The 17,254-nt window shown below is 64.0% G+C and overlaps 5 protein-coding genes across 5 annotated transcripts in view; 2 read left to right on the top strand and 3 right to left on the bottom strand.

Annotated features, from left to right (window-relative positions):
- Positions 1-17,254, top strand: part of LOC112967213 (zinc finger protein 11-like) — a 108,366-nt gene that overhangs the window by 31,600 nt on the left and 59,512 nt on the right. The window lies entirely within an intron of this gene.
- LOC112967127 (zinc finger protein 501-like) overlaps positions 1-17,254 on the bottom strand; it is a 109,327-nt gene that overhangs the window by 23,698 nt on the left and 68,375 nt on the right. The window lies entirely within an intron of this gene.
- On the top strand, positions 530-8,792 carry GABBR1 (gamma-aminobutyric acid type B receptor subunit 1). The gene is made up of 18 exons (XM_026068331.1): positions 530-538; positions 893-1,027; positions 2,180-2,350; positions 2,714-2,815; positions 3,216-3,281; positions 3,767-3,958; positions 4,080-4,322; positions 4,677-4,740; positions 5,430-5,507; positions 5,688-5,838; positions 6,327-6,459; positions 6,678-6,794; positions 6,892-6,999; positions 7,124-7,217; positions 7,429-7,556; positions 7,647-7,775; positions 8,079-8,222; positions 8,511-8,792. The coding sequence occupies exons 1-18, from the start codon at positions 530-532 to the stop codon at positions 8,757-8,759; spliced, it is 2,313 nt and encodes a 770-aa protein (XP_025924116.1). The 3' UTR covers positions 8,760-8,792.
- Positions 10,513-12,636, bottom strand: LOC112967221 (RING finger protein 225-like). Its single transcript, XM_026068193.1, has 2 exons — positions 11,918-12,636; positions 10,513-11,415 (listed from the first exon to the last, which is right to left on the bottom strand). Exon 2 carries the CDS (start codon positions 11,391-11,393, stop codon positions 10,647-10,649), a length of 747 nt encoding a protein of 248 aa, XP_025923978.1. The 5' UTR covers positions 11,394-11,415; positions 11,918-12,636; the 3' UTR covers positions 10,513-10,646.
- RPS5 (ribosomal protein S5) lies at positions 12,733-15,597 on the bottom strand. Its single transcript, XM_026068207.1, has 6 exons — positions 15,503-15,597; positions 13,836-13,941; positions 13,487-13,696; positions 13,183-13,311; positions 12,986-13,084; positions 12,733-12,845 (listed from the first exon to the last, which is right to left on the bottom strand). The coding sequence occupies exons 2-6, from the start codon at positions 13,938-13,940 to the stop codon at positions 12,777-12,779; spliced, it is 612 nt and encodes a 203-aa protein (XP_025923992.1). The 5' UTR covers position 13,941; positions 15,503-15,597; the 3' UTR covers positions 12,733-12,776.

Consider the following 17,254-nt stretch of genomic DNA (forward strand, 5'->3'; position numbering starts at 1 on the left):
CCGGGGCCGGACCAGGAGAGGTTCCCGATCGCACGGACGACGCCTGGCACCGGGGCTGGCCTAGGAGAGGTTCCCGAGTGCGCGGACGATGCCTGGCGCCAGGGCCGGCCTAAGAGAGGTTCCCAAGCGGACGCGGACGGATGGCTCTGGAGCCGGGGCCGGCAGAGGCTTCTCGGCGGGGATCTTCGCGGGCAGACACAGGCCTGGGCACCGCGACCGGCCACACGGCAACGGTCTCGTGCTAAACTTTCAGGAATTCACCCGGAACTGACCCTTGTTTTCAGCGGGTGCAGACAGCTCCACGCCAGGCTGGGGGCCCGGCGGGACCCGGCGGGAAGCCCTCCCTCCCCCCTCCCCCCCCGCGGGGGCGGCGCTGCCGGCCGCTGTCCCGCGGCGGCGGCGGCGCCTTTAACCGCCCGTGCTTGGCCCCGCCGCCCCCGGGTCCCCCCTCCATCCCTCCCGCACCCCGGGGCTGGTGCTGCCTGGTTGCCACGGCAGCGGATGCTGCTGGGCCTGCCGCTGGGTTGCCATGGCGACGGTGCCTGGCTCCTTTTTTTGGGCCTTCATGCCCTGAATTATTCATAGGAGCCCGGAAGGAGCAGGGCATCCGGGCAGGCACCCCCCCGGGGCCAGGACATCTGCGTCCCCTAGGCTGATGGGCCAAGCAAAGCCATAGGAGGAGCCCGGACACCTGGGCCCCCTTGGGGACGGTGGGGTCTGGGGGTCTGAGCAGGGGCAGCCTGGATGCCTGGGTTCTCCAGGGGTTCCAGGGGTTAGACCAGGAGGAGTCGGGCTGGGAGCATGGAGGTCTACCACAACTCCGGACCAGGGGAAGGGGGTGGATGGGGGTCCCCAGCAGCCGCTTGACCCTCGTCGCCCCCTTCTCCTGCAGTGTGACCCAGGCCAGGCCACCAAGTATCTCTACGAGCTGCTCTACAACGACCCCATCAAGATCATCCTCATGCCTGGCTGCAGCAGCGTCTCCACGCTGGTGGCCGAGGCTGCCCGCATGTGGAACCTCATCGTGGTGAGGAGCAACCCCCGGCAGGGACACGTGGTGGGATGAGGGTGGACGACCCACCTTGGCTCCTGCCTTCTGCCCCATCTCGCTGGGATTTACCCTGGGGCACAGCAAGTCAGGTGGAGACCAAAGCAGGGTAGAAGTTGGCACAGCYGAGCTTGGAGACCTGTTCTCTGCCAGGGTGTACCTTGCTGGGCCAGGGGTTGGTGTGAGCATGGGGTGTTGAGGTTGGGTTGTGTCTCTGCAGGAGCAGGGAGTGCGTTGTGGTGACAGCGGTGAGTTGTCACGGGGTGATAGGAGCTTGTTTAGGGTCTGGCAGTCGGTGGCAGTGACGCAGCAGTGTGTGCGGGTCTATCGGGGTGTATGTGAGGGGTAGTTGTTTCAGAGTGTAGCTGTTAGCGTGTGTTTGCTTCACAGTGAGGAAGTGGTTGGGTGTGCGTGCACGTGTGTGCCATCACACACATATTCACAGAGACGAGATTAGATGTTTGGGGGGAAAAGTACGGCTATTGCTGTGTGCATGGTTGTAGCTACGATTGTTGCTGGGGCTGTTGCTATTACTGCCACTGTTGCCCCGTTATAGCTATGTGCAGATATTGCTGGGCAGGCAGCTGTTGCTGTGTGTACAACTGTTGCTACGTGTGCGACTGTTGCTTTGAGGTCGTTGCTGCCTGTGTGGCTGTTGCCAGATGAACAGTTGTTGACATGTCCAGCTGTTGCTGGGCATGTAGATGTTTTATGCGTGCTGTTCTTGCTGTGTGTGCGGTTGTTGCCACATGCCCGGTTATTGCTGACTCTCGTGTGGGCTTGTTGCCAGCGTGTTCGCAGCGATGCCCGCACCTGTGCTGTTGTTGTGCTGTGATTCCCAACTTGTTTTGCTGTTGCCAGCTCAGCAGCAGTTGTCAGCACATGTACAGTTGTCAGTGGTGTGCATTGATAAGCTCCTGTTGCAGCTGCTGATGGTTGTTGTGTGTCCGACTGTCTGTGAGCTCGGGGGTAGACAAAGATGTCCCCAAAGCAAGCATTTTCTGTCCTTTTTTTGCCCTCTGGTGTGAGGTGGTTGCTGCCCCTGTGTCAGGGCAGGAAGGTGCGTGCGGCTGTAGGGGGTGCAGGCGGCTGTTCGGCGCTCACAGCCCCTCTCTACCGCCTGCCTTGCAGCTGTCGTACGGCTCGAGCTCCCCAGCCCTCTCCAACCGCCAGCGCTTCCCCACCTTCTTCCGCACCCACCCCTCGGCCACCCTGCACAACCCCACGCGCGTCCAGCTCTTCAAGAAGTGGGGCTGGACCAAGATCGCCACCATCCAGCAGACCACGGAGGTCTTCACCTCGGTACGCACGCGCGCACTCTGCTCCCGACCCCGCTCAAACCCCTGCCCCTCGCCTCCGACACCTTGCGGTCCTACAACCTCCGCCTGCCGCCCTGTGCCTCCCACCCCCTGCCTTGCCCCCTGCCCACAACCTCTCGCTCCCACCCAGCAGCCCCCAACCTGGAGCCAGCGACGTCCGGCTCCAGATTTAGTCCCCTCCTGCAGTATCGCCAACCCCTGGCAAACAACCCACCCCAGAGCCCCTTGCTTGGTGCCTCCAGCCCCTCCGTCCTCCCCGGACTCACTCTGCCCTCTCTTTCCCTCCTGCCCCCTCCGTCTGCCTGCTCCCCCTCTGCCTGCTCCCCCTCCACCCGCCTCGCGCCAGACCCTCGACGACCTGGACCAGCGGGTGAAGGAAGCCGGCCTGGAGATCACCTTCCGCCAGAGTTTCTTCTCTGATCCTGCCGCGCCTGTTCGTAACCTCAAGGTGAGCCCACCTGGACTCAGGGCACGTCCCCATCCTGCAGTCCTCCCCCGTGGCACCCCCCCCAGCCATAGGGGTGCAGCTGCAGCCATGCCCTGCACCCCAAAGGGAGCACGGGTGGCCAGGGTTGCGAGCAGAGACGTCCCAGGATGCCCAGAATCCAGGTCAAAGGTGGGGTTTGAACACGCATCTCCTCCGGCCAGGAAATGGGCCCGTGGAAAGAGCAGTGCCCTTGACCTGGCCATGCACGTGCAGCCCCCGAGTTCAAATTCTCCTCTGCTTTGGACTGTATCATCAGCCCTGCCGTGCAAACGTAGGCAAAATGGTGCACAAGACGCCGGGTGGGGTTGGCGCTCTGTGCACCAGGAGGAGTCGTGCCCCGGGGTGACCTGTCTCCCCGCAGCGCCAGGATGCCCGTATCATCGTGGGRCTCTTCTACGAGACGGAGGCGCGTAAAGTCTTCTGTGAGGTGAGAGCAGAGGTGTGCGTGGTAGAAAGGGTGGGGGGGGGGTTGCAGGGCGAGCAGGTGGGCTGGCGTGAAGGAGGACGGGAATGGATTGCAGCGAGGAAGGACGGATGGACAGAGGGATGGAAGTGGGGCAGATGCGTGGGTGGGGAGATGGATGGTGGGATGGGCTGGTGGGTGAGATGCTGAGATGTACAGGTAAGCGGACAGAATGGAGCAAGGGAGGATGGATGGATAAAAGTATGGATAGATATATGGTAGGACTGTTAGACGGTGGGCAGGTGGGACGGTGTGAAGTGAAATGGGTGACTGGAGGCATGGGGTGAAGAGTGAAGGACGGATGGATGGATGGATGTCTGGCTGGATGGACAGGACGGGGAGAAGGGCAATAGATGAGTGAGGAGTGAATGAGGTGAAGGACGGGGAGAAGGAGGGCTGAAGTCTCACTCCGAGCCACCGCCTCAGCGCTGCATCTCGCCCTGCCACAGGTCTACAAGGAGAAGCTGTACGGAAAGAAGTACGTCTGGTTCCTCATCGGCTGGTACGCCGACAACTGGTTTCGCATCAAGGACCCGGCCATCAACTGCACGGAGGCAGAGATGGCAGAGGCCGTGGAGGGGCACGTCACCACGGAGATCGTCATGCTCAACCCCGAGAACACCCGCAGCATCTCCAACATGGTACAGGAAGGGTGAACGGCCCCATGGGGATGTCGACAGGGCAGGAAGGGTCCCGGGGCTCCACTCCATCCCACCCGCCACGTGACCAACCTTCTCACCCTTCCCCCCCTCCCCTCCCCAGACATCCCAGGAGTTCATCGAGAAGCTGCAGAAGCGGCTGGGCAAGAACCCCGAGGAGACGGGAGGTTTCCAGGAGGCACCGCTGGCCTACGATGCCATCTGGGCCTTGGCCCTGGCCCTCAACAAGACCTCAGCGGAGCTGGTCAAAAAGGGGCTGCGCCTGGAGGACTTCAACTACAACAACAAGAACATCACCGACGAGATCTACCGGGCACTCAACTCCTCCGCCTTCGAGGGCGTCTCGGTGCGTTGCCTGGTCAGAGCACGTCTGGCCCCAGCGCACGTCTTGTCCGAGCACATCTGGCCCCTTTACACATCTGGCCCCAGAGCTCATGTGACCCCCTCAACACACACCCGAGCCTCTGCGCATCCCCCAGCCCCTGCTTGCCCCTGGTCCCACCACAGTACCTCTCACCAACAAGGTTTCCCACGTCCCCAGCTCTTCCGCCTTTGAGGGCATCCCCATGAACTGCTCCCAAAAAACTCCTGGGGTGGTGAAAACTGCCAAAATTTTGCCCCCTGACACCCCTCTGGCCACACGGTCCTGCTGCAGGCAGCACCACGGGGCCCTGACACCCATCTCCATCCCACCGCGTAGGGCCACGTCGTCTTCGACGCCAGCGGCTCCCGCATGGCCTGGACCCTCATTGAGCAGCTGCAAGGTGAGCGAGCACGGGCAGCGRCCGCAACGGGGTGACAGCATCACCGTGTTGCACACGGCAACCACCACCGAGCATCCGGCAACACCCCTTCACACACAACAACTGCAGCAACCAMAGCATGTGTCAACACCCTACCGCTGGTGTGAGTGAACACAACGCTTGCGACACAGGGTCACAACCACAGGCTGCTGACAGGGCAATATCACAGCAATGACGCTCGGCAATACAGCACCACAACACCGCCCCAGCACACGCAACAACATGATGGGCACCACCACCCTTCCGCACTGCCAGTAACAACGCAGCCACCTTAAAGACAGCAGGGTCAAAGCCCCTCCAACAACCCTTGCTGCACACAACAGTCGCTCGCACAAGAACAACACTTACTATCACATAACTGCATGCAACAAGCCCTGTTGCCTATAGAACAAAAATGCACAACAGGAACAGTCGTACCCACGTGAACACCCACAACCTATTTGCGTAGTTGTACRTCCCCAAGTGGTGCACGTCCCAGACGGTGCACGTGTACAGCCAAACAGCCTGGCTGCTGCACAACCACTCGTCTGTGTGACAGAGGGAGGTTGTGCAGGTGGGGGGTGTGCAGAAACACTGTAGGTTGGCGGGGGTGTTGCACAGGRGCTGTGCCTCCTTCCCTCCCGCCTGACCCATCCCCGCTCCCCGCACAGGCGGTGTCTACAAGAAGATCGGCTACTACGACAGCACCAAGGACAACCTGTCCTGGTACAACAACGACAAGTGGATTGGTGAGAGGGGCCGCGTGGGGCCGGGGGGGGCTCGGTGGTGCCTGGAGAGGGATGCTGGGGGGTTCCCGGTGCTTGTGGGGTCCCCCCCCGGGACTGTGGGGAGCTCCTGCCATAGGGAAGGGTGGGGAAGGGCCCAGAACCCCCCCCTCCATACCCCTAATCGCACCGTGGGCTCTGCAGGAGGTGCCCCGCCGGCCGACTATACCAAGGTCATCACCACCTTCCGGTTCCTCTCCCAGAAGCTCTTCATCTCCGTCTCGGTGCTGGCCTCGCTGGGCATCCTGCTGGCCATCATCTGCCTGGCCTTCAACATCTACAACGGGCACGTCCGGTGAGCAAACCCCTCTGCCCCGCCGCACCATCGTCCCCGGGTGTAGGGCGAGTGTTACGGCTTGTCCTCTTCATACCTGCCTGTAGGCCAAAAACGCGACCGCAGAAGCRGAGCGAAGCAGCATATGGTTATCGATACCCACAAGAGTGGAAGGGATTATTTATTCTCACGTGCTACCTACGGAAGCAAAAAAAAAAAAACCCAACAAAGGTTGCTATTAATGGTTATCCTCGTTTCCCAAGCAGGAGCAGCCCGTTCCGTAGGAGTTTCTGGTGCTATTAAGGGTCTAACCGTAGCACGTGGTTTCCACCCTCCCTTTGCCAGGGCTTGTTATCTGTCAGTCCCATTTCTTCCCGAAGACAAACAGCAACRCTTCATAGTTCCCTTTAAATCAGCGTTTGTGCATTTATGCATAGATGTTACCGTCTTCTTTTTACTTCTTTCTCATCCTTCGAAGGAAAGGTGTTAACACATCGCTCCCCCTCCAGGTACATCCAGAACTCCCAGCCGTACCTGAACAACATGACGGCTGTGGGCTGCACGCTGGCGCTCGCGGCCGTCTTCCCCCTGGGCTTGGACGGGTACCACATCGGGCCGGGGCTCTTCCCTTTCGTCTGCCAGGTAAGGCCAGGCAGGGTGTAGGGATACAGCCGGACGAGGTACAGCTGAAGGGGACACAGCCAAAGCATACAGCCATGGGATGGGGAGGGGTACGTCCAGGTGATGGGTGCACCTGGAGGAGGTACAGCCGGAGGGGGTACAGGCGGAGCCGTCCAGCCGGAGGACAGTAGCCTGGGGGTGCAACCAGCATTCCTCCGCCAACCACGTGCCCTTCGCAGGCCCGGCTCTGGCTGCTCGGACTAGGGTTTAGCCTGGCATACGGCAGCATGTTCACCAAGATCTGGTGGGTCCACACCGTGTTCACCAAGAAGGAGGAGAAGAAAGAGAAGCGGAAGGTGAGGGATGACCCCATGGGGTATTTTTTTTTGGGGGGGTTGGGGGTGGTATGGGGCAGTGCTGACTCGGTGTCTCCCTGACCCCCTGCCTGCCCAGACCCTGGAGCCCTGGAAGCTGTACGCCACTGTGGGGCTGCTGGTGGGGCTGGACGTGGTCACGCTGTTCATCTGGCAAATCGTGGACCCTCTGCACCGCACCATCGAGGTGAGGCAGTGCTGGGGGGGGAAGCTCACGGCATCAGGGCACTGCTGGGGGGGGGAAGCTCACAGCAAAGGCTGCTGCCCCCCAACCAGACGCTCACACTCCATTTCCCATCCCGTCACTCCAGGAGTTCACCAAAGAGGAGCCCAAGACGGACACCGACGTCTCCATCCTGCCCCAGCTGGAGCACTGCAGCTCCACCAAGATGAACACCTGGCTTGGTGGGCATGGGAATCCTGGGGAAGGCAGGGATGGAAAGGGATGGGGGGGGTTCCAGCAGGTCTAGGGGTGCAGGCAGGACTTGGGGGGTGCAGGCAAGGCTGGGGGCTACASCTAGGGTTGGGGGGCACGTTGCAAGGGGCCCAGAGGAGCCCATGGAAGTCCAACGGGGTCCCCTCTCCCCTCTTTGACCACCGGTCTTCTTCCTTCCAGGGATATTTTACGGCTTCAAGGGGTTGCTGCTGCTGCTGGGCATCTTCCTGGCCTATGAGACCAAGAGTGTGTCCACGGAGAAGATCAACGACCACCGGGCCGTGGGCATGGCCATCTACAACGTGGCGGTACGGTGGGGCGGCCGGCTGGGGAAGGGGTGGCCGTACCCCCCATCCCACATCCYGTACGATGACCCCGTAACTTCCCCGTTCCCGCAGGTCCTCTGCCTCATCACCGCGCCCGTCACTATGATCCTCAGCAGCCAGCAGGATGCGGCCTTCGCCTTCGCCTCGCTCGCTGTCGTCTTCTCCTCCTACATCACCTTGGTGGTCCTCTTCGTGCCCAAGGTGCCATGTGACCCAGTGGGGAAGGGGCTGGTGGGGACYGGGTGTTTCTCCGCCTGACAACCAGGGAGGGAACAGCTATCTGGGCAGCTGCCAACAGGTCTGCCGGTCTCTGACAGTCGGCAGAGGAAGGCTGGGTGGTTGCATCCTCCAGGTGGGATGTCAGGCTGTAGAAGTGCATTCTCCAGGTGTAGGGTCGGGGTGTTGGCTCTGACAGGCGGCAGAGCAAAGCCAGGCATGTGTATCCTCCGGGTGTTGGGCTGGGCAGGGGGGGGTCTCCGCTCTGACAGCCGGGGACGGTTGCAGATGCGACGCCTCATCACCCGGGGCGAGTGGCAGTCGGAGCAGCAGGACACCATGAAGACGGGCTCGTCCACCAACAACAACGAAGAGGAGAAGTCCCGGCTGCTGGAGAAGGAGAACCGAGAACTGGAGAAGATCATTGCTGAGGTGGGTGCGGGAAAACCCTGGGGCTGYGGGGTGGTGCCTGTACAGCTGGAAGAGGGGGGTCGAGACAGGCGGTGGGGTTGAGGTGTTGACGTCTGGGTAACGTGCAGGTGTGCAAAGAGGGGTTGTCACCTCTGGGGCCCTGTGCCTGCCTCAACACCCCAACTGGGGCGGTGCAGGGGGGGGTCCCAGCTTGGCACACGACACCCACRGGAGGAGGAGGAAGRGGGGGGGAAGATGCTGCACGGACAGGCGGACACCAGGCTCACCGCCCGCCTCTGTGCCTGGCAGAAGGAAGAGCGGGTGTCGGAGCTCCGGCAGCAGCTCCAGGACCGGCAGCAGCTGCGGTCGCGCCGGCGGTCGTCCAACCCCTCCCGCGAGRCCGACAACCACTTCGCCCCGGGGTTGGGGGCCGCGCCGGCCCCGGCCCCCTTCTACCAGCCCAGCCTGCCCCTCGTGCGCTGCCTCGTCTCCGAGCAGGCCGACAAGCTGGGCCGCRGCAACTGCGACGGCAGCCGCGTCCACCTCCTCTACAAGTGACCCTGCCGCTGCCGCGGGGAGGGGCGGGGCTAAGAGCCGGGGGCGGGGCTAAGAGCTGAGGGCGGGGCTAAGCAGGGTGTGGCCAGTGGGGGCAGGGCTAAGCAGGGAGGGCGGAACCTCTTTTCTTAATTTTTTTTTTAAACTCCCCCTGTCTTGCCCTGAGCCCATGTCTCCGTCCACGGCTGTGCCTGGGAAACCCGGGCTCGGTGTGTGTCCTCCGCCTGTCACCCGCCTCCGCCTGTTGTCAAGCAGCAAACTATGGGGTGGAGAGAGGCTGTTCCATAAGCCAGTTGGGTGGTCAGAACGAGTGAAGATGGGTGGGCTGAGTTAACCAGGAAAGCCCCCAAATTCCTCTCCAGTCACCCGCATTCCCCCGGCTCCGGCTGTAGCACAGTCGGACAGCCCAGCAAACACATTTACCCCCCCCAACAAAAAAAAACACCTCCCTGCTACATGCACACAACTTCCCTGCATCGCCCCGCGCTGTTGCGCACAGCCGGAGCTAGACTCCGGGTACACGCGGCCCGGGTGTAGCAGGTGGCCACGCTCAGTTAATCCCCTGTACAGTATTATTGTAGCCTAGGAGCGGGTCCGCCTGTTGATGCAGTTGATGTGGGGCCGCAGGGCCAGGCCCGGGGGTGCAGCCGGCTGTGTCGCGAGTGGCTGGCCGTGATGCCTGTAAGTTACTGTCAGGCTGTAGCGTACCACTGAGTCTAGTTGCTCGTAAGTTTAGTCAGACTTTAGTGCACAACTTTCTCTGGTTACTTGTACGTACAATCAAATCGTATTGCACAATGGGATCGGGTTACTGTAATGTACTGTCAGGCTGTAGCTCATGACTGGCTGGGGCCAGCTGTTGGTACAGTCAGGTCTGGTTCTTATGTATTGTCCGACTGTAGCTCACACCCATCTCCAGTGAGGCATGAGCACAGTCGGATGGTCAGTGGCTGGGTCTGGTTACCTGTATGTTTGATCAAGGTGTATGTACCGCTCCGTTGGGTCAGGTTACTGTCCTGTACGCACAGACTGTTGTATACGACAGGGTCTGGTTTCTCATATGTACAGTCGCACTTTAGTGAACAACCAGACTCTGGTTATTCTCAGTTGTCTGTCATCTTGTTTAGCCTGAAAAAAAAAAAATCAAGCGAGCAACCCCCACACCAGCCCCCACTGGGGTTGCTGCCCTTGCTCAGACCCCCAGCTACCCCCAAAACRCTGGATGGTTGTAGCCAGGTCACAACCTCCTTCCCCGGCATGTAATAACTCCTTGGGTTGTGCTCAGCCCTGGRGTTTGGGGTRACARSGAGCCCAAGAAAACAGTCTGGTTGTTTCTGGAGCAACACACAACCCCATTTCTACAGCACCCCCAAAACCATGGAGAGTTATTGCAGTGCCCAGTACAAGCCCCACACCCCCAAAGCACACACAAACACCGTCACGGCCCCAGGCTGGGCTGGCTCCTGCTGGTATCGGGACTGGTTGTGATAGGGGCTGGGGAAGGCGACAGTTGTGCCAGGCACCACCGCGGGGCAGGGGATGGGGGGGGGGGGAAGGGGAGGAAGAACCAGCCCACATGGGTACAAGCAGAAGGAGGAAAAYTGGGCACCCTCCCACCCCCGGCACGGGACCCAGGCGTCCTGGCACCGGCTTGGGGTGGGTGTTTCGCCTCATTCACACCCCAAAAGCCCATGGGGCGCACGGAGAAGGGGATCGCACTCATCGCGCTTGCAAAAGATGCACCGGGACGCGGTCGGCGCGCAGAAAAATCAACCTGTTTAATATGGGGAGGGGGGACATTGGGGTGGTCTCCCCCTTCCCCCCAAAATCCTGGGACACCTCCCCACACAGCCACACGCTCAGAGTCCGTAATTGCCCGGAGGACACACATCAGGGCTGGAGGGGCGCCGGCCCCCGCAGTGCCACCATGACGCCGGAGAACCACCCTCCGCCGGCCGCCTCTGCAGCGCGGGCGTCCCCTTCGGCCGGGGGGGTGACAGTGGCGTCGGGCTCGTCGTACAAGGGACCCCAGGGCTGCCCCTGGCAGGTGCTGTTGGCGGCGGGGACGCCAGCTCCGCACGCCGCGGGCAGGAGGAAGAAGAGGAAGACGCTGCAGAGCGCCAAGCCCCCCACGACCACCAGCGAGCAAGCCAGCGCCGCGGCTTTGCAGAGCGGCCGCCGGCGCGAGGGCCAGGGCCAGCCGCGGCGCCGCGGCGGGGAGGGGGGCTGGGGCTGCCCCACCTCCAGGCTGAGGGTCACCGTGGGCACCTGGTCCGGCTTGAGCGACGGCGCGGCGACGTAGAGCAGCCCCCGGGGGCGGCTGAAGCGGACGGAGCCGGGGGCGGCGGGGACGTCGGCGGGCAGCAGCGCCAGCAGGTCGGAGCGGGTGGGCAAGGCGGGGAGGCCGCGGCGGCGCGGCAGAGCCGTGGGCCGGCGGCACACGGGGCAGAGCAGGGTGGTGGCAGCGGTGGCCGCGACGCTGAGCCGAGCCAGGCACTCGAGGCAGAAGGTGTGCCCGCACGCCAGCGCCTTGGGCACCTTGAAGACGCGGTCGTAGCGGGTGAAGCAGATGATGCAGTCCAGCGCGGAGCCCTCGGACTCGCCGGCGAGGCTGGTCCCGGCCGCCGAGCACGTCATGGTGGCAGCGGCGGCGACGTCCCTAACAGGCAGAAAGAGCGGAAGGTATTTACCCAGTAGAGATAAGGGCAGCCCGGCGCGGGAGCGGACGGACCCGGCGTCGCCCCAGCCCCACTCGGACACCTTTGCCCGAGAGCTGGTAGCACCCCGGGGTCAGCAGCGCCCCAAAAGCAGCCACCCCGGGCCTCCCTTGCCGGCACGGGGCATCAAACCCACGCTGTGCTCCTCATCCCAATCCCAAAAGCCGCCCGCGTTTGCCGTAGTCAAACATCCCCTCAGCCCCGGGGTGCCCCCAYGGTGCCGAAGAACCTCCCGTGCCCCCCCCCCTTGGGGTCCCCCAGAGACACCAACGCTTCCGCAAAAACCTCCCAAGTCCAACCTTCAAGCCGTGCCAGCGCCCGCGGTGCTGCTCGCTCAAGCACGTCCCAAACTTGGGGACCCCCAGCCTTGCCAACACCCCTCAATCCCCCTCCCCAAAAAAGCTCCTTTGCCCCCCGGGCCCTCTTGTCCCTGTCTGTACTCACCCAGATGCACCGGGGTTCGGGGGGGAAGACGCAGGAGCCCAACGAGGTCCCGCTCAGCTCGCTCCGGGCACGGCCGGTCCCGCCTGGAACTCGCGCCCCGGGGAGGACGCTCGCCGCTGTCACGCCCCCAGCGCCGCGCTACGCCGGACCCGCTCCCGGCGCCCCCCCAGGGGTAAAACCCTGGGCACAGGTGCCCCACGCCGTGGCGGGCACCACGCGGGGAGCCGGCGCTTATCCGTCCCGCAGGCACCAGCCTCCRCCAGCGCCGGAGCCCCAGATCCAACCCCCGGCCTTGGCTCCGCTCCGACTGGCCGGGGCCACCCGGGCGGCTGGAGGAACTGGTTCCCAGGGCAAAGCCCTCTCCCCCAGTCACCCGCAGGGAGGTGCCTCTGTTATATTTAACCGGGGCCTTTCTTCCTCCTCCGGCCCCTCCCCGGAGCCACTGGCAACCCGGCTCCTTCCTCTTCTGGTCCCAGATCCCCACCGGCTCCGGGGGCAAAGGGAAAGAGGGAGCGCGGGCAGGCACAGAAGGGATCAGCTCAAGCCCCAACTTCCCCGTTTCCAGGCACAGGGAAGTTCCCCATCCAGCGCCGGGACCGGGAACGAGGGCTGAGTTGGGGAATCCCCACGCCAGGGGACAAGGCAGCAGCCTCCGCCTTCCCCCCAGCTCTGCCAGGCCTCAGCTACGCACGCRCCCAGGCCAGGGCATCCCCTGGATCCCCTCTTCCCACCTGGAGGCAGCACCAGGCCGGGATAGAGGAGGAAAASGCCCGCTCCCACGCTTTGACCAGCCTGGGGGCAGAGAGGGCACCAGAGAGAATAGAAATGAACTTTATTCGCGAGGCCGCAGCAGCGTCTTTTAGCGGTTGGACTTGGCCACGCGCTCCAGCTCGTCCTTCTTCTTGATGGCGTAAGAGTTGGAGGAGCCCTGGGGGGGGCGAGATCAGAGCGGTGAGACCACRAGCACCGGCACCAAGAGCCGCCCGCGGAGCTGAGGGACCCCCAAAAAGAGGGCACGAGCGGCGCCAGCCCCGTCCCTCGTCTCCTCCTCCCTTCCCGCCACCTCACCTTGGCGGCGTTGATGAGCTCGTCCGCCAGGCACTCGGCGATGGTCTTGATGTTGCGGAAAGCGGCTTCGCGGGCCCCGGTGCACAGCAGCCAGATGGCCTGGGGGAAGCGGGAGGCGTCAGGGCCGGGGGGGGGACCCGGTGGGGAAACCCTCAAGTGGGGGCGCGCGGAGGGAGAGGAAAAAGCGGGGGACTCGCCTGGTTGACGCGGCGCAGCGGGGACACGTCCACGGCCTGTCTCCTGACGGTGCCGGCGCGGCCGATGCGGGTCGAGTCCTCGCGGGGTCCGCTGTTGATGATGGCGTTAACCAGGACTTGCAGGGGGTTCTGCCGAGGCGCAGGAGGGGGAGGAGAAGTGAGCCGCGGGCACCCCGCGGCAGGCCCCGCGTCACCTCGCGCCCGATCCAGGCCCCGTCACCCACCCGAAACCACCCCCGTCGCCACGTCTCGACGCCCCTGGGCCGCCCCGGCGCCCCGATTTCCCCGCGCCGCCGCCCCCCACCTCTCCGGTGAGCAGGTGGATGATCTCGAAGGCGTGCTTGACGATGCGCACGGTCATGAGCTTCTTGCCGTTGTTGCGGCCGTGCATCATCATGGAGTTGGTGAGGCGCTCCACGATGGGGCACTGCGCCTTGCGGAAGCGCTTGGCCGCGTAGCGCCCGGCGCTGTGGGGCAGGTACTTGGCGTACTTCTCCTTGACGGCGATGTAGTCCTGGCGGGGCACAGACGGTCAGCGACRTCCCCCCGCCACGCCGCCGTGAGACTCGGGAGCGCGCGGAGGGTGCCGAGSGGGGAACAGAGAGCACCCAGAGCCCTCGTTTAAACCTTTCTCCCCCCCGCAAAAAAAATACCTGGAGGGAGATGTCATTGATCTGCACGTCGTCCGTGCTCCACTTGCCGAACAGTTTGATGTCGGGGGTCTCCGTGACGGCAGGCGCCGTCTCCCAGTCGGTCATTCTGCGGACGGAGAGATGGGACGAGGGTCAGGGGAAGCAACMCCGAGTCTCCCGTTCTCCCTCTGAGCCAGGCCTGCTCCCTGCCAGCTCTCCTTGTCCAGGTGACCCTCGATACGGATCAGCCCCGCTGATTAAGAGGAAAGTGTGAGCACTTTTGGGTGGTCCCGGAGCCCGGCAGGGACGGAACTCTGCCCAGGCACCCCTAGATGCGTCCTACTGGGAAAATGCCTTTCCCCATGGAAAGCAGGGGATTCTCTGGGAGCATTTCTCCCTCCAGGGCTGCCCTGAACAGGGCAGGACAGGGGAGAGGCCCTTGCACGGGGCGCTGGGTGCTCTAGCCAACCGTGTGCGTATCCCCAGGCGTCGCGTGTGTGTGTCAGGAGCACGTGGCTGCACACACAAGGGGTGTCTGCACACACGCACAGGACACGTCCAAGCTCCACACGGGTGTCCCTGCACTTTGGGGCTGTTGCTGGGGACGCAAAGCACACGCACACTGGATTCAGGGTGTTCACAAGCACAACAGGGAATTTTCCCAGGGCGTGTGTTTGTGTTTTCGTGCTGGGAGGCTGCTCCATCCCCCTGAGCACAGGTGGTGTATGTTGGGCTGTACTTTATAGGGGGTGTACTCAGCCCTGTGTGCCACTGTGCACATAAAGGCAGCATCAACAGGCTGGACAGACAGCACGCACGGAGGAGCGTCCCAAGAACAGGGCACGTGTACTGCGGTACACACACACAGAGGCAGGTCCCAGGGTCTGCTATCTATGGGTGTATGTGTTAGGGTGTACATGGAAAGAGGGGTCTGTGCCGAGGTGTACAAACAGCCCTACAAGGGTGTCTTCAGGCCCTTGTGTGCACCAGGGATGTGCCTGGCTGCAGAAGGGCTCTGCACTGCCTGGGGGCTGCCCCCTTCCTCATAGGGGGGCTGCCCTACTGGGGGGGGGGGGGCGGCAGAGTGAAGCCTGCCCCCCTCTTTAACCCAGAGCTCCCCATCACCTCCCACTCAGGACACCCCCAAAGCAGCCCCCCCCAACTCCCCCTACCCCAGGAGGCCTCCAGGCCCCCTTAGACCCACAGAAAACCCCCCAGACCCCCAAGGCAGGAAGCTCTCAGCACCTCACAAACCCAAAACAAGGCATAGACATCACCACCCCCCTCCCCAGGGCCCACTGCCAACCTGAGGCCTCCCCAAATTTACTCAGGAAGCCCCCAACACCCCCCACAGCCTGAGGCCTCCCCAGATTTTACCTCAGGGAGCCCCCAAAAACCCCCTAGAACTCAGAACATCCCAAATTTTACCTCAGGGAGCCTCCAACAATCCCCCTAATCTGACACCTCCCCAAATTTTACCTCAGGGAGCTCCAACGCCCCCGCCCAAGTCTGAGGCCTCCACCCCCCCCCAGGCCTGAGCCCCCCCCCCCACAAGCCTGAGGCCCCCCCGAGCCCAGGACACCCCCAGGAGCCCTCGAGGCCCCTCCGCACCCTCCCCTTCCCCAAAATCCCCTCCTCAGCACCCCCCCAAGGCCGGAGCTGCCCCCTGCGTCCCTCCCCGCGCTCACATGGCGGCGGCTCCGGCGTCCGGCAAGGGAGCGAAAAAAGGGCCGTCGCGGGGTCTCCCGGGCTCTTATGCAGGGGCCGGCGCGCACTTCCGGCCGCGCATGCGCAGAGGGCCCGCGCGGCCCCGCGGTTCCGCCCGGCCCTTCCCCTTTCCCCCGCCCACAGCACCGCCCGGGGGGAGAAGGGCGCATGCGCGGCTCGGACGCCCCGCCTCCTGGCGCCGGTTGCCGCCGCGCAGGCGCAGTAGGCGTCGGTGAAGCGCGCCCGGCCATCTCTGTTGAGGGCGCCTGCCCGAAGTTTGCCACGTGGGGAGGGGGGCGCGGAATGGCCGCCCCCTTTTGGGGGACCCCTTGGGGGGGGGGGCACCTGGGGAAAAGACACCCGTGGGGACATCGGGAGGGTCAGGGAACCCTAAGGGTGGCCCCCTGGGAGGCAGGGACCCCCCCCTGCAGGGGTACATGGGAGGGCAGGGACCCGGGCGCGGGGAGCACTGGGGAGACAAGGAGCCCTATGGGGGGGGGACACGGMCCCCCCCCCCCCCATGGGGGGGAGGGAACCGTCTGGGGGACACCACTGGGGCCTGGCCGAGCTCTGTGCACCGGGACGGGACTTGGTGCGGGAGCTCGGTGCACCTTGCCAGGATGTGGCGCAAGAACTTGGTGCACTGGGATGGGATGCGGTGCAGGAGCTCGGTGCACYGGGATGGGACGCAGCGTGGGAGCTTGGTGCACCAGGATGGGACATAGCACGGGAGCTCGGCGCACCCTGCAGGGACGCGGCATGGGAGCTCGGTGCACCAGGATGGAATGCAGCAAAGGAGCTCGGTGCACCAGGACTGGATGTGGCACGGGAGCTCGGCGCACCCTGCAGGGACGTGGCATGGGAGCTCGGTGCACCAGGATGGAATGCAGCAAAGGAGCTCGGTGCACCAGGACTGGATGTGGCACGGGAGCTGGGTGCACCAGGATGGGACGCAGCACAGGAGCTCGGTGCACCCTGTGGGGACATGGCACAAGAGCTCGGTGCACCCTGCTGGGACACGGTGCAGGAGCTTGGTGCACCAGGATGGGATGCAGCACAGGAGCTCGGTGCACCAGGACTGGACGCGGAACGGGAACTTGGTGCACCAGGATGGGACACAGCATGGGAGCTCGGTGCACCCTGCAGGGATGCAGCGCAGGAGCTGGGTGCACCGGGATGGGACACAGCACAGGAGCTGGGTGCACCGGGACGGGACGAAGTGCAGGAGCTCGGTGCACTGGAACTGGACGCGGAACGGGAACTCGGTGCACCCTGTGGGGACGCGGTGCGGGAGCTTGGTGCACTGGGATGGGATGCAGCACAGGAGCTGGGTGCACCAGGACGGGACATGGTGCGGGAGTTTCGGTGCACCCTGCTGGGAGTCAGCACAGGAGCTCGATGCACTGGGACACGGTGCAGGAGCTGGGTGCACCGGGAAGGGACACGGCACGGGAGCTTGGTGCACCCTGCAGGGATGCGATGCAGGAGCTTGGTGCACCGGGATGGGATGCAGCACAGGAGCTGGGTGCACTGGGACGGGACACAGCACAGGAGCTGGGTGCGCCGGGACCCCCCCGTGCAGCCGTGCTGGGAGGCGGCGGGTGGGTGGGAGACTCGGGCTCCTGCCCCGGTGGGCGCCGCAGGGCCAGGGCCTCGGAGGCGGCGGCACCCGCACCCAGCACCCGCGCTGCCCCCCGCGCTGCCGGGGGGGGCTGCGGGGAGGGCAGGGGGTC

The sequence above is a fragment of the Apteryx rowi genome, unplaced genomic scaffold (genome assembly GCF_003343035.1).
Source record: "Apteryx rowi isolate R43461 unplaced genomic scaffold, aptRow1 scaffold_1047, whole genome shotgun sequence".
In the NCBI taxonomy this organism is placed as follows: Eukaryota; Metazoa; Chordata; class Aves; order Apterygiformes; family Apterygidae; genus Apteryx; species Apteryx rowi.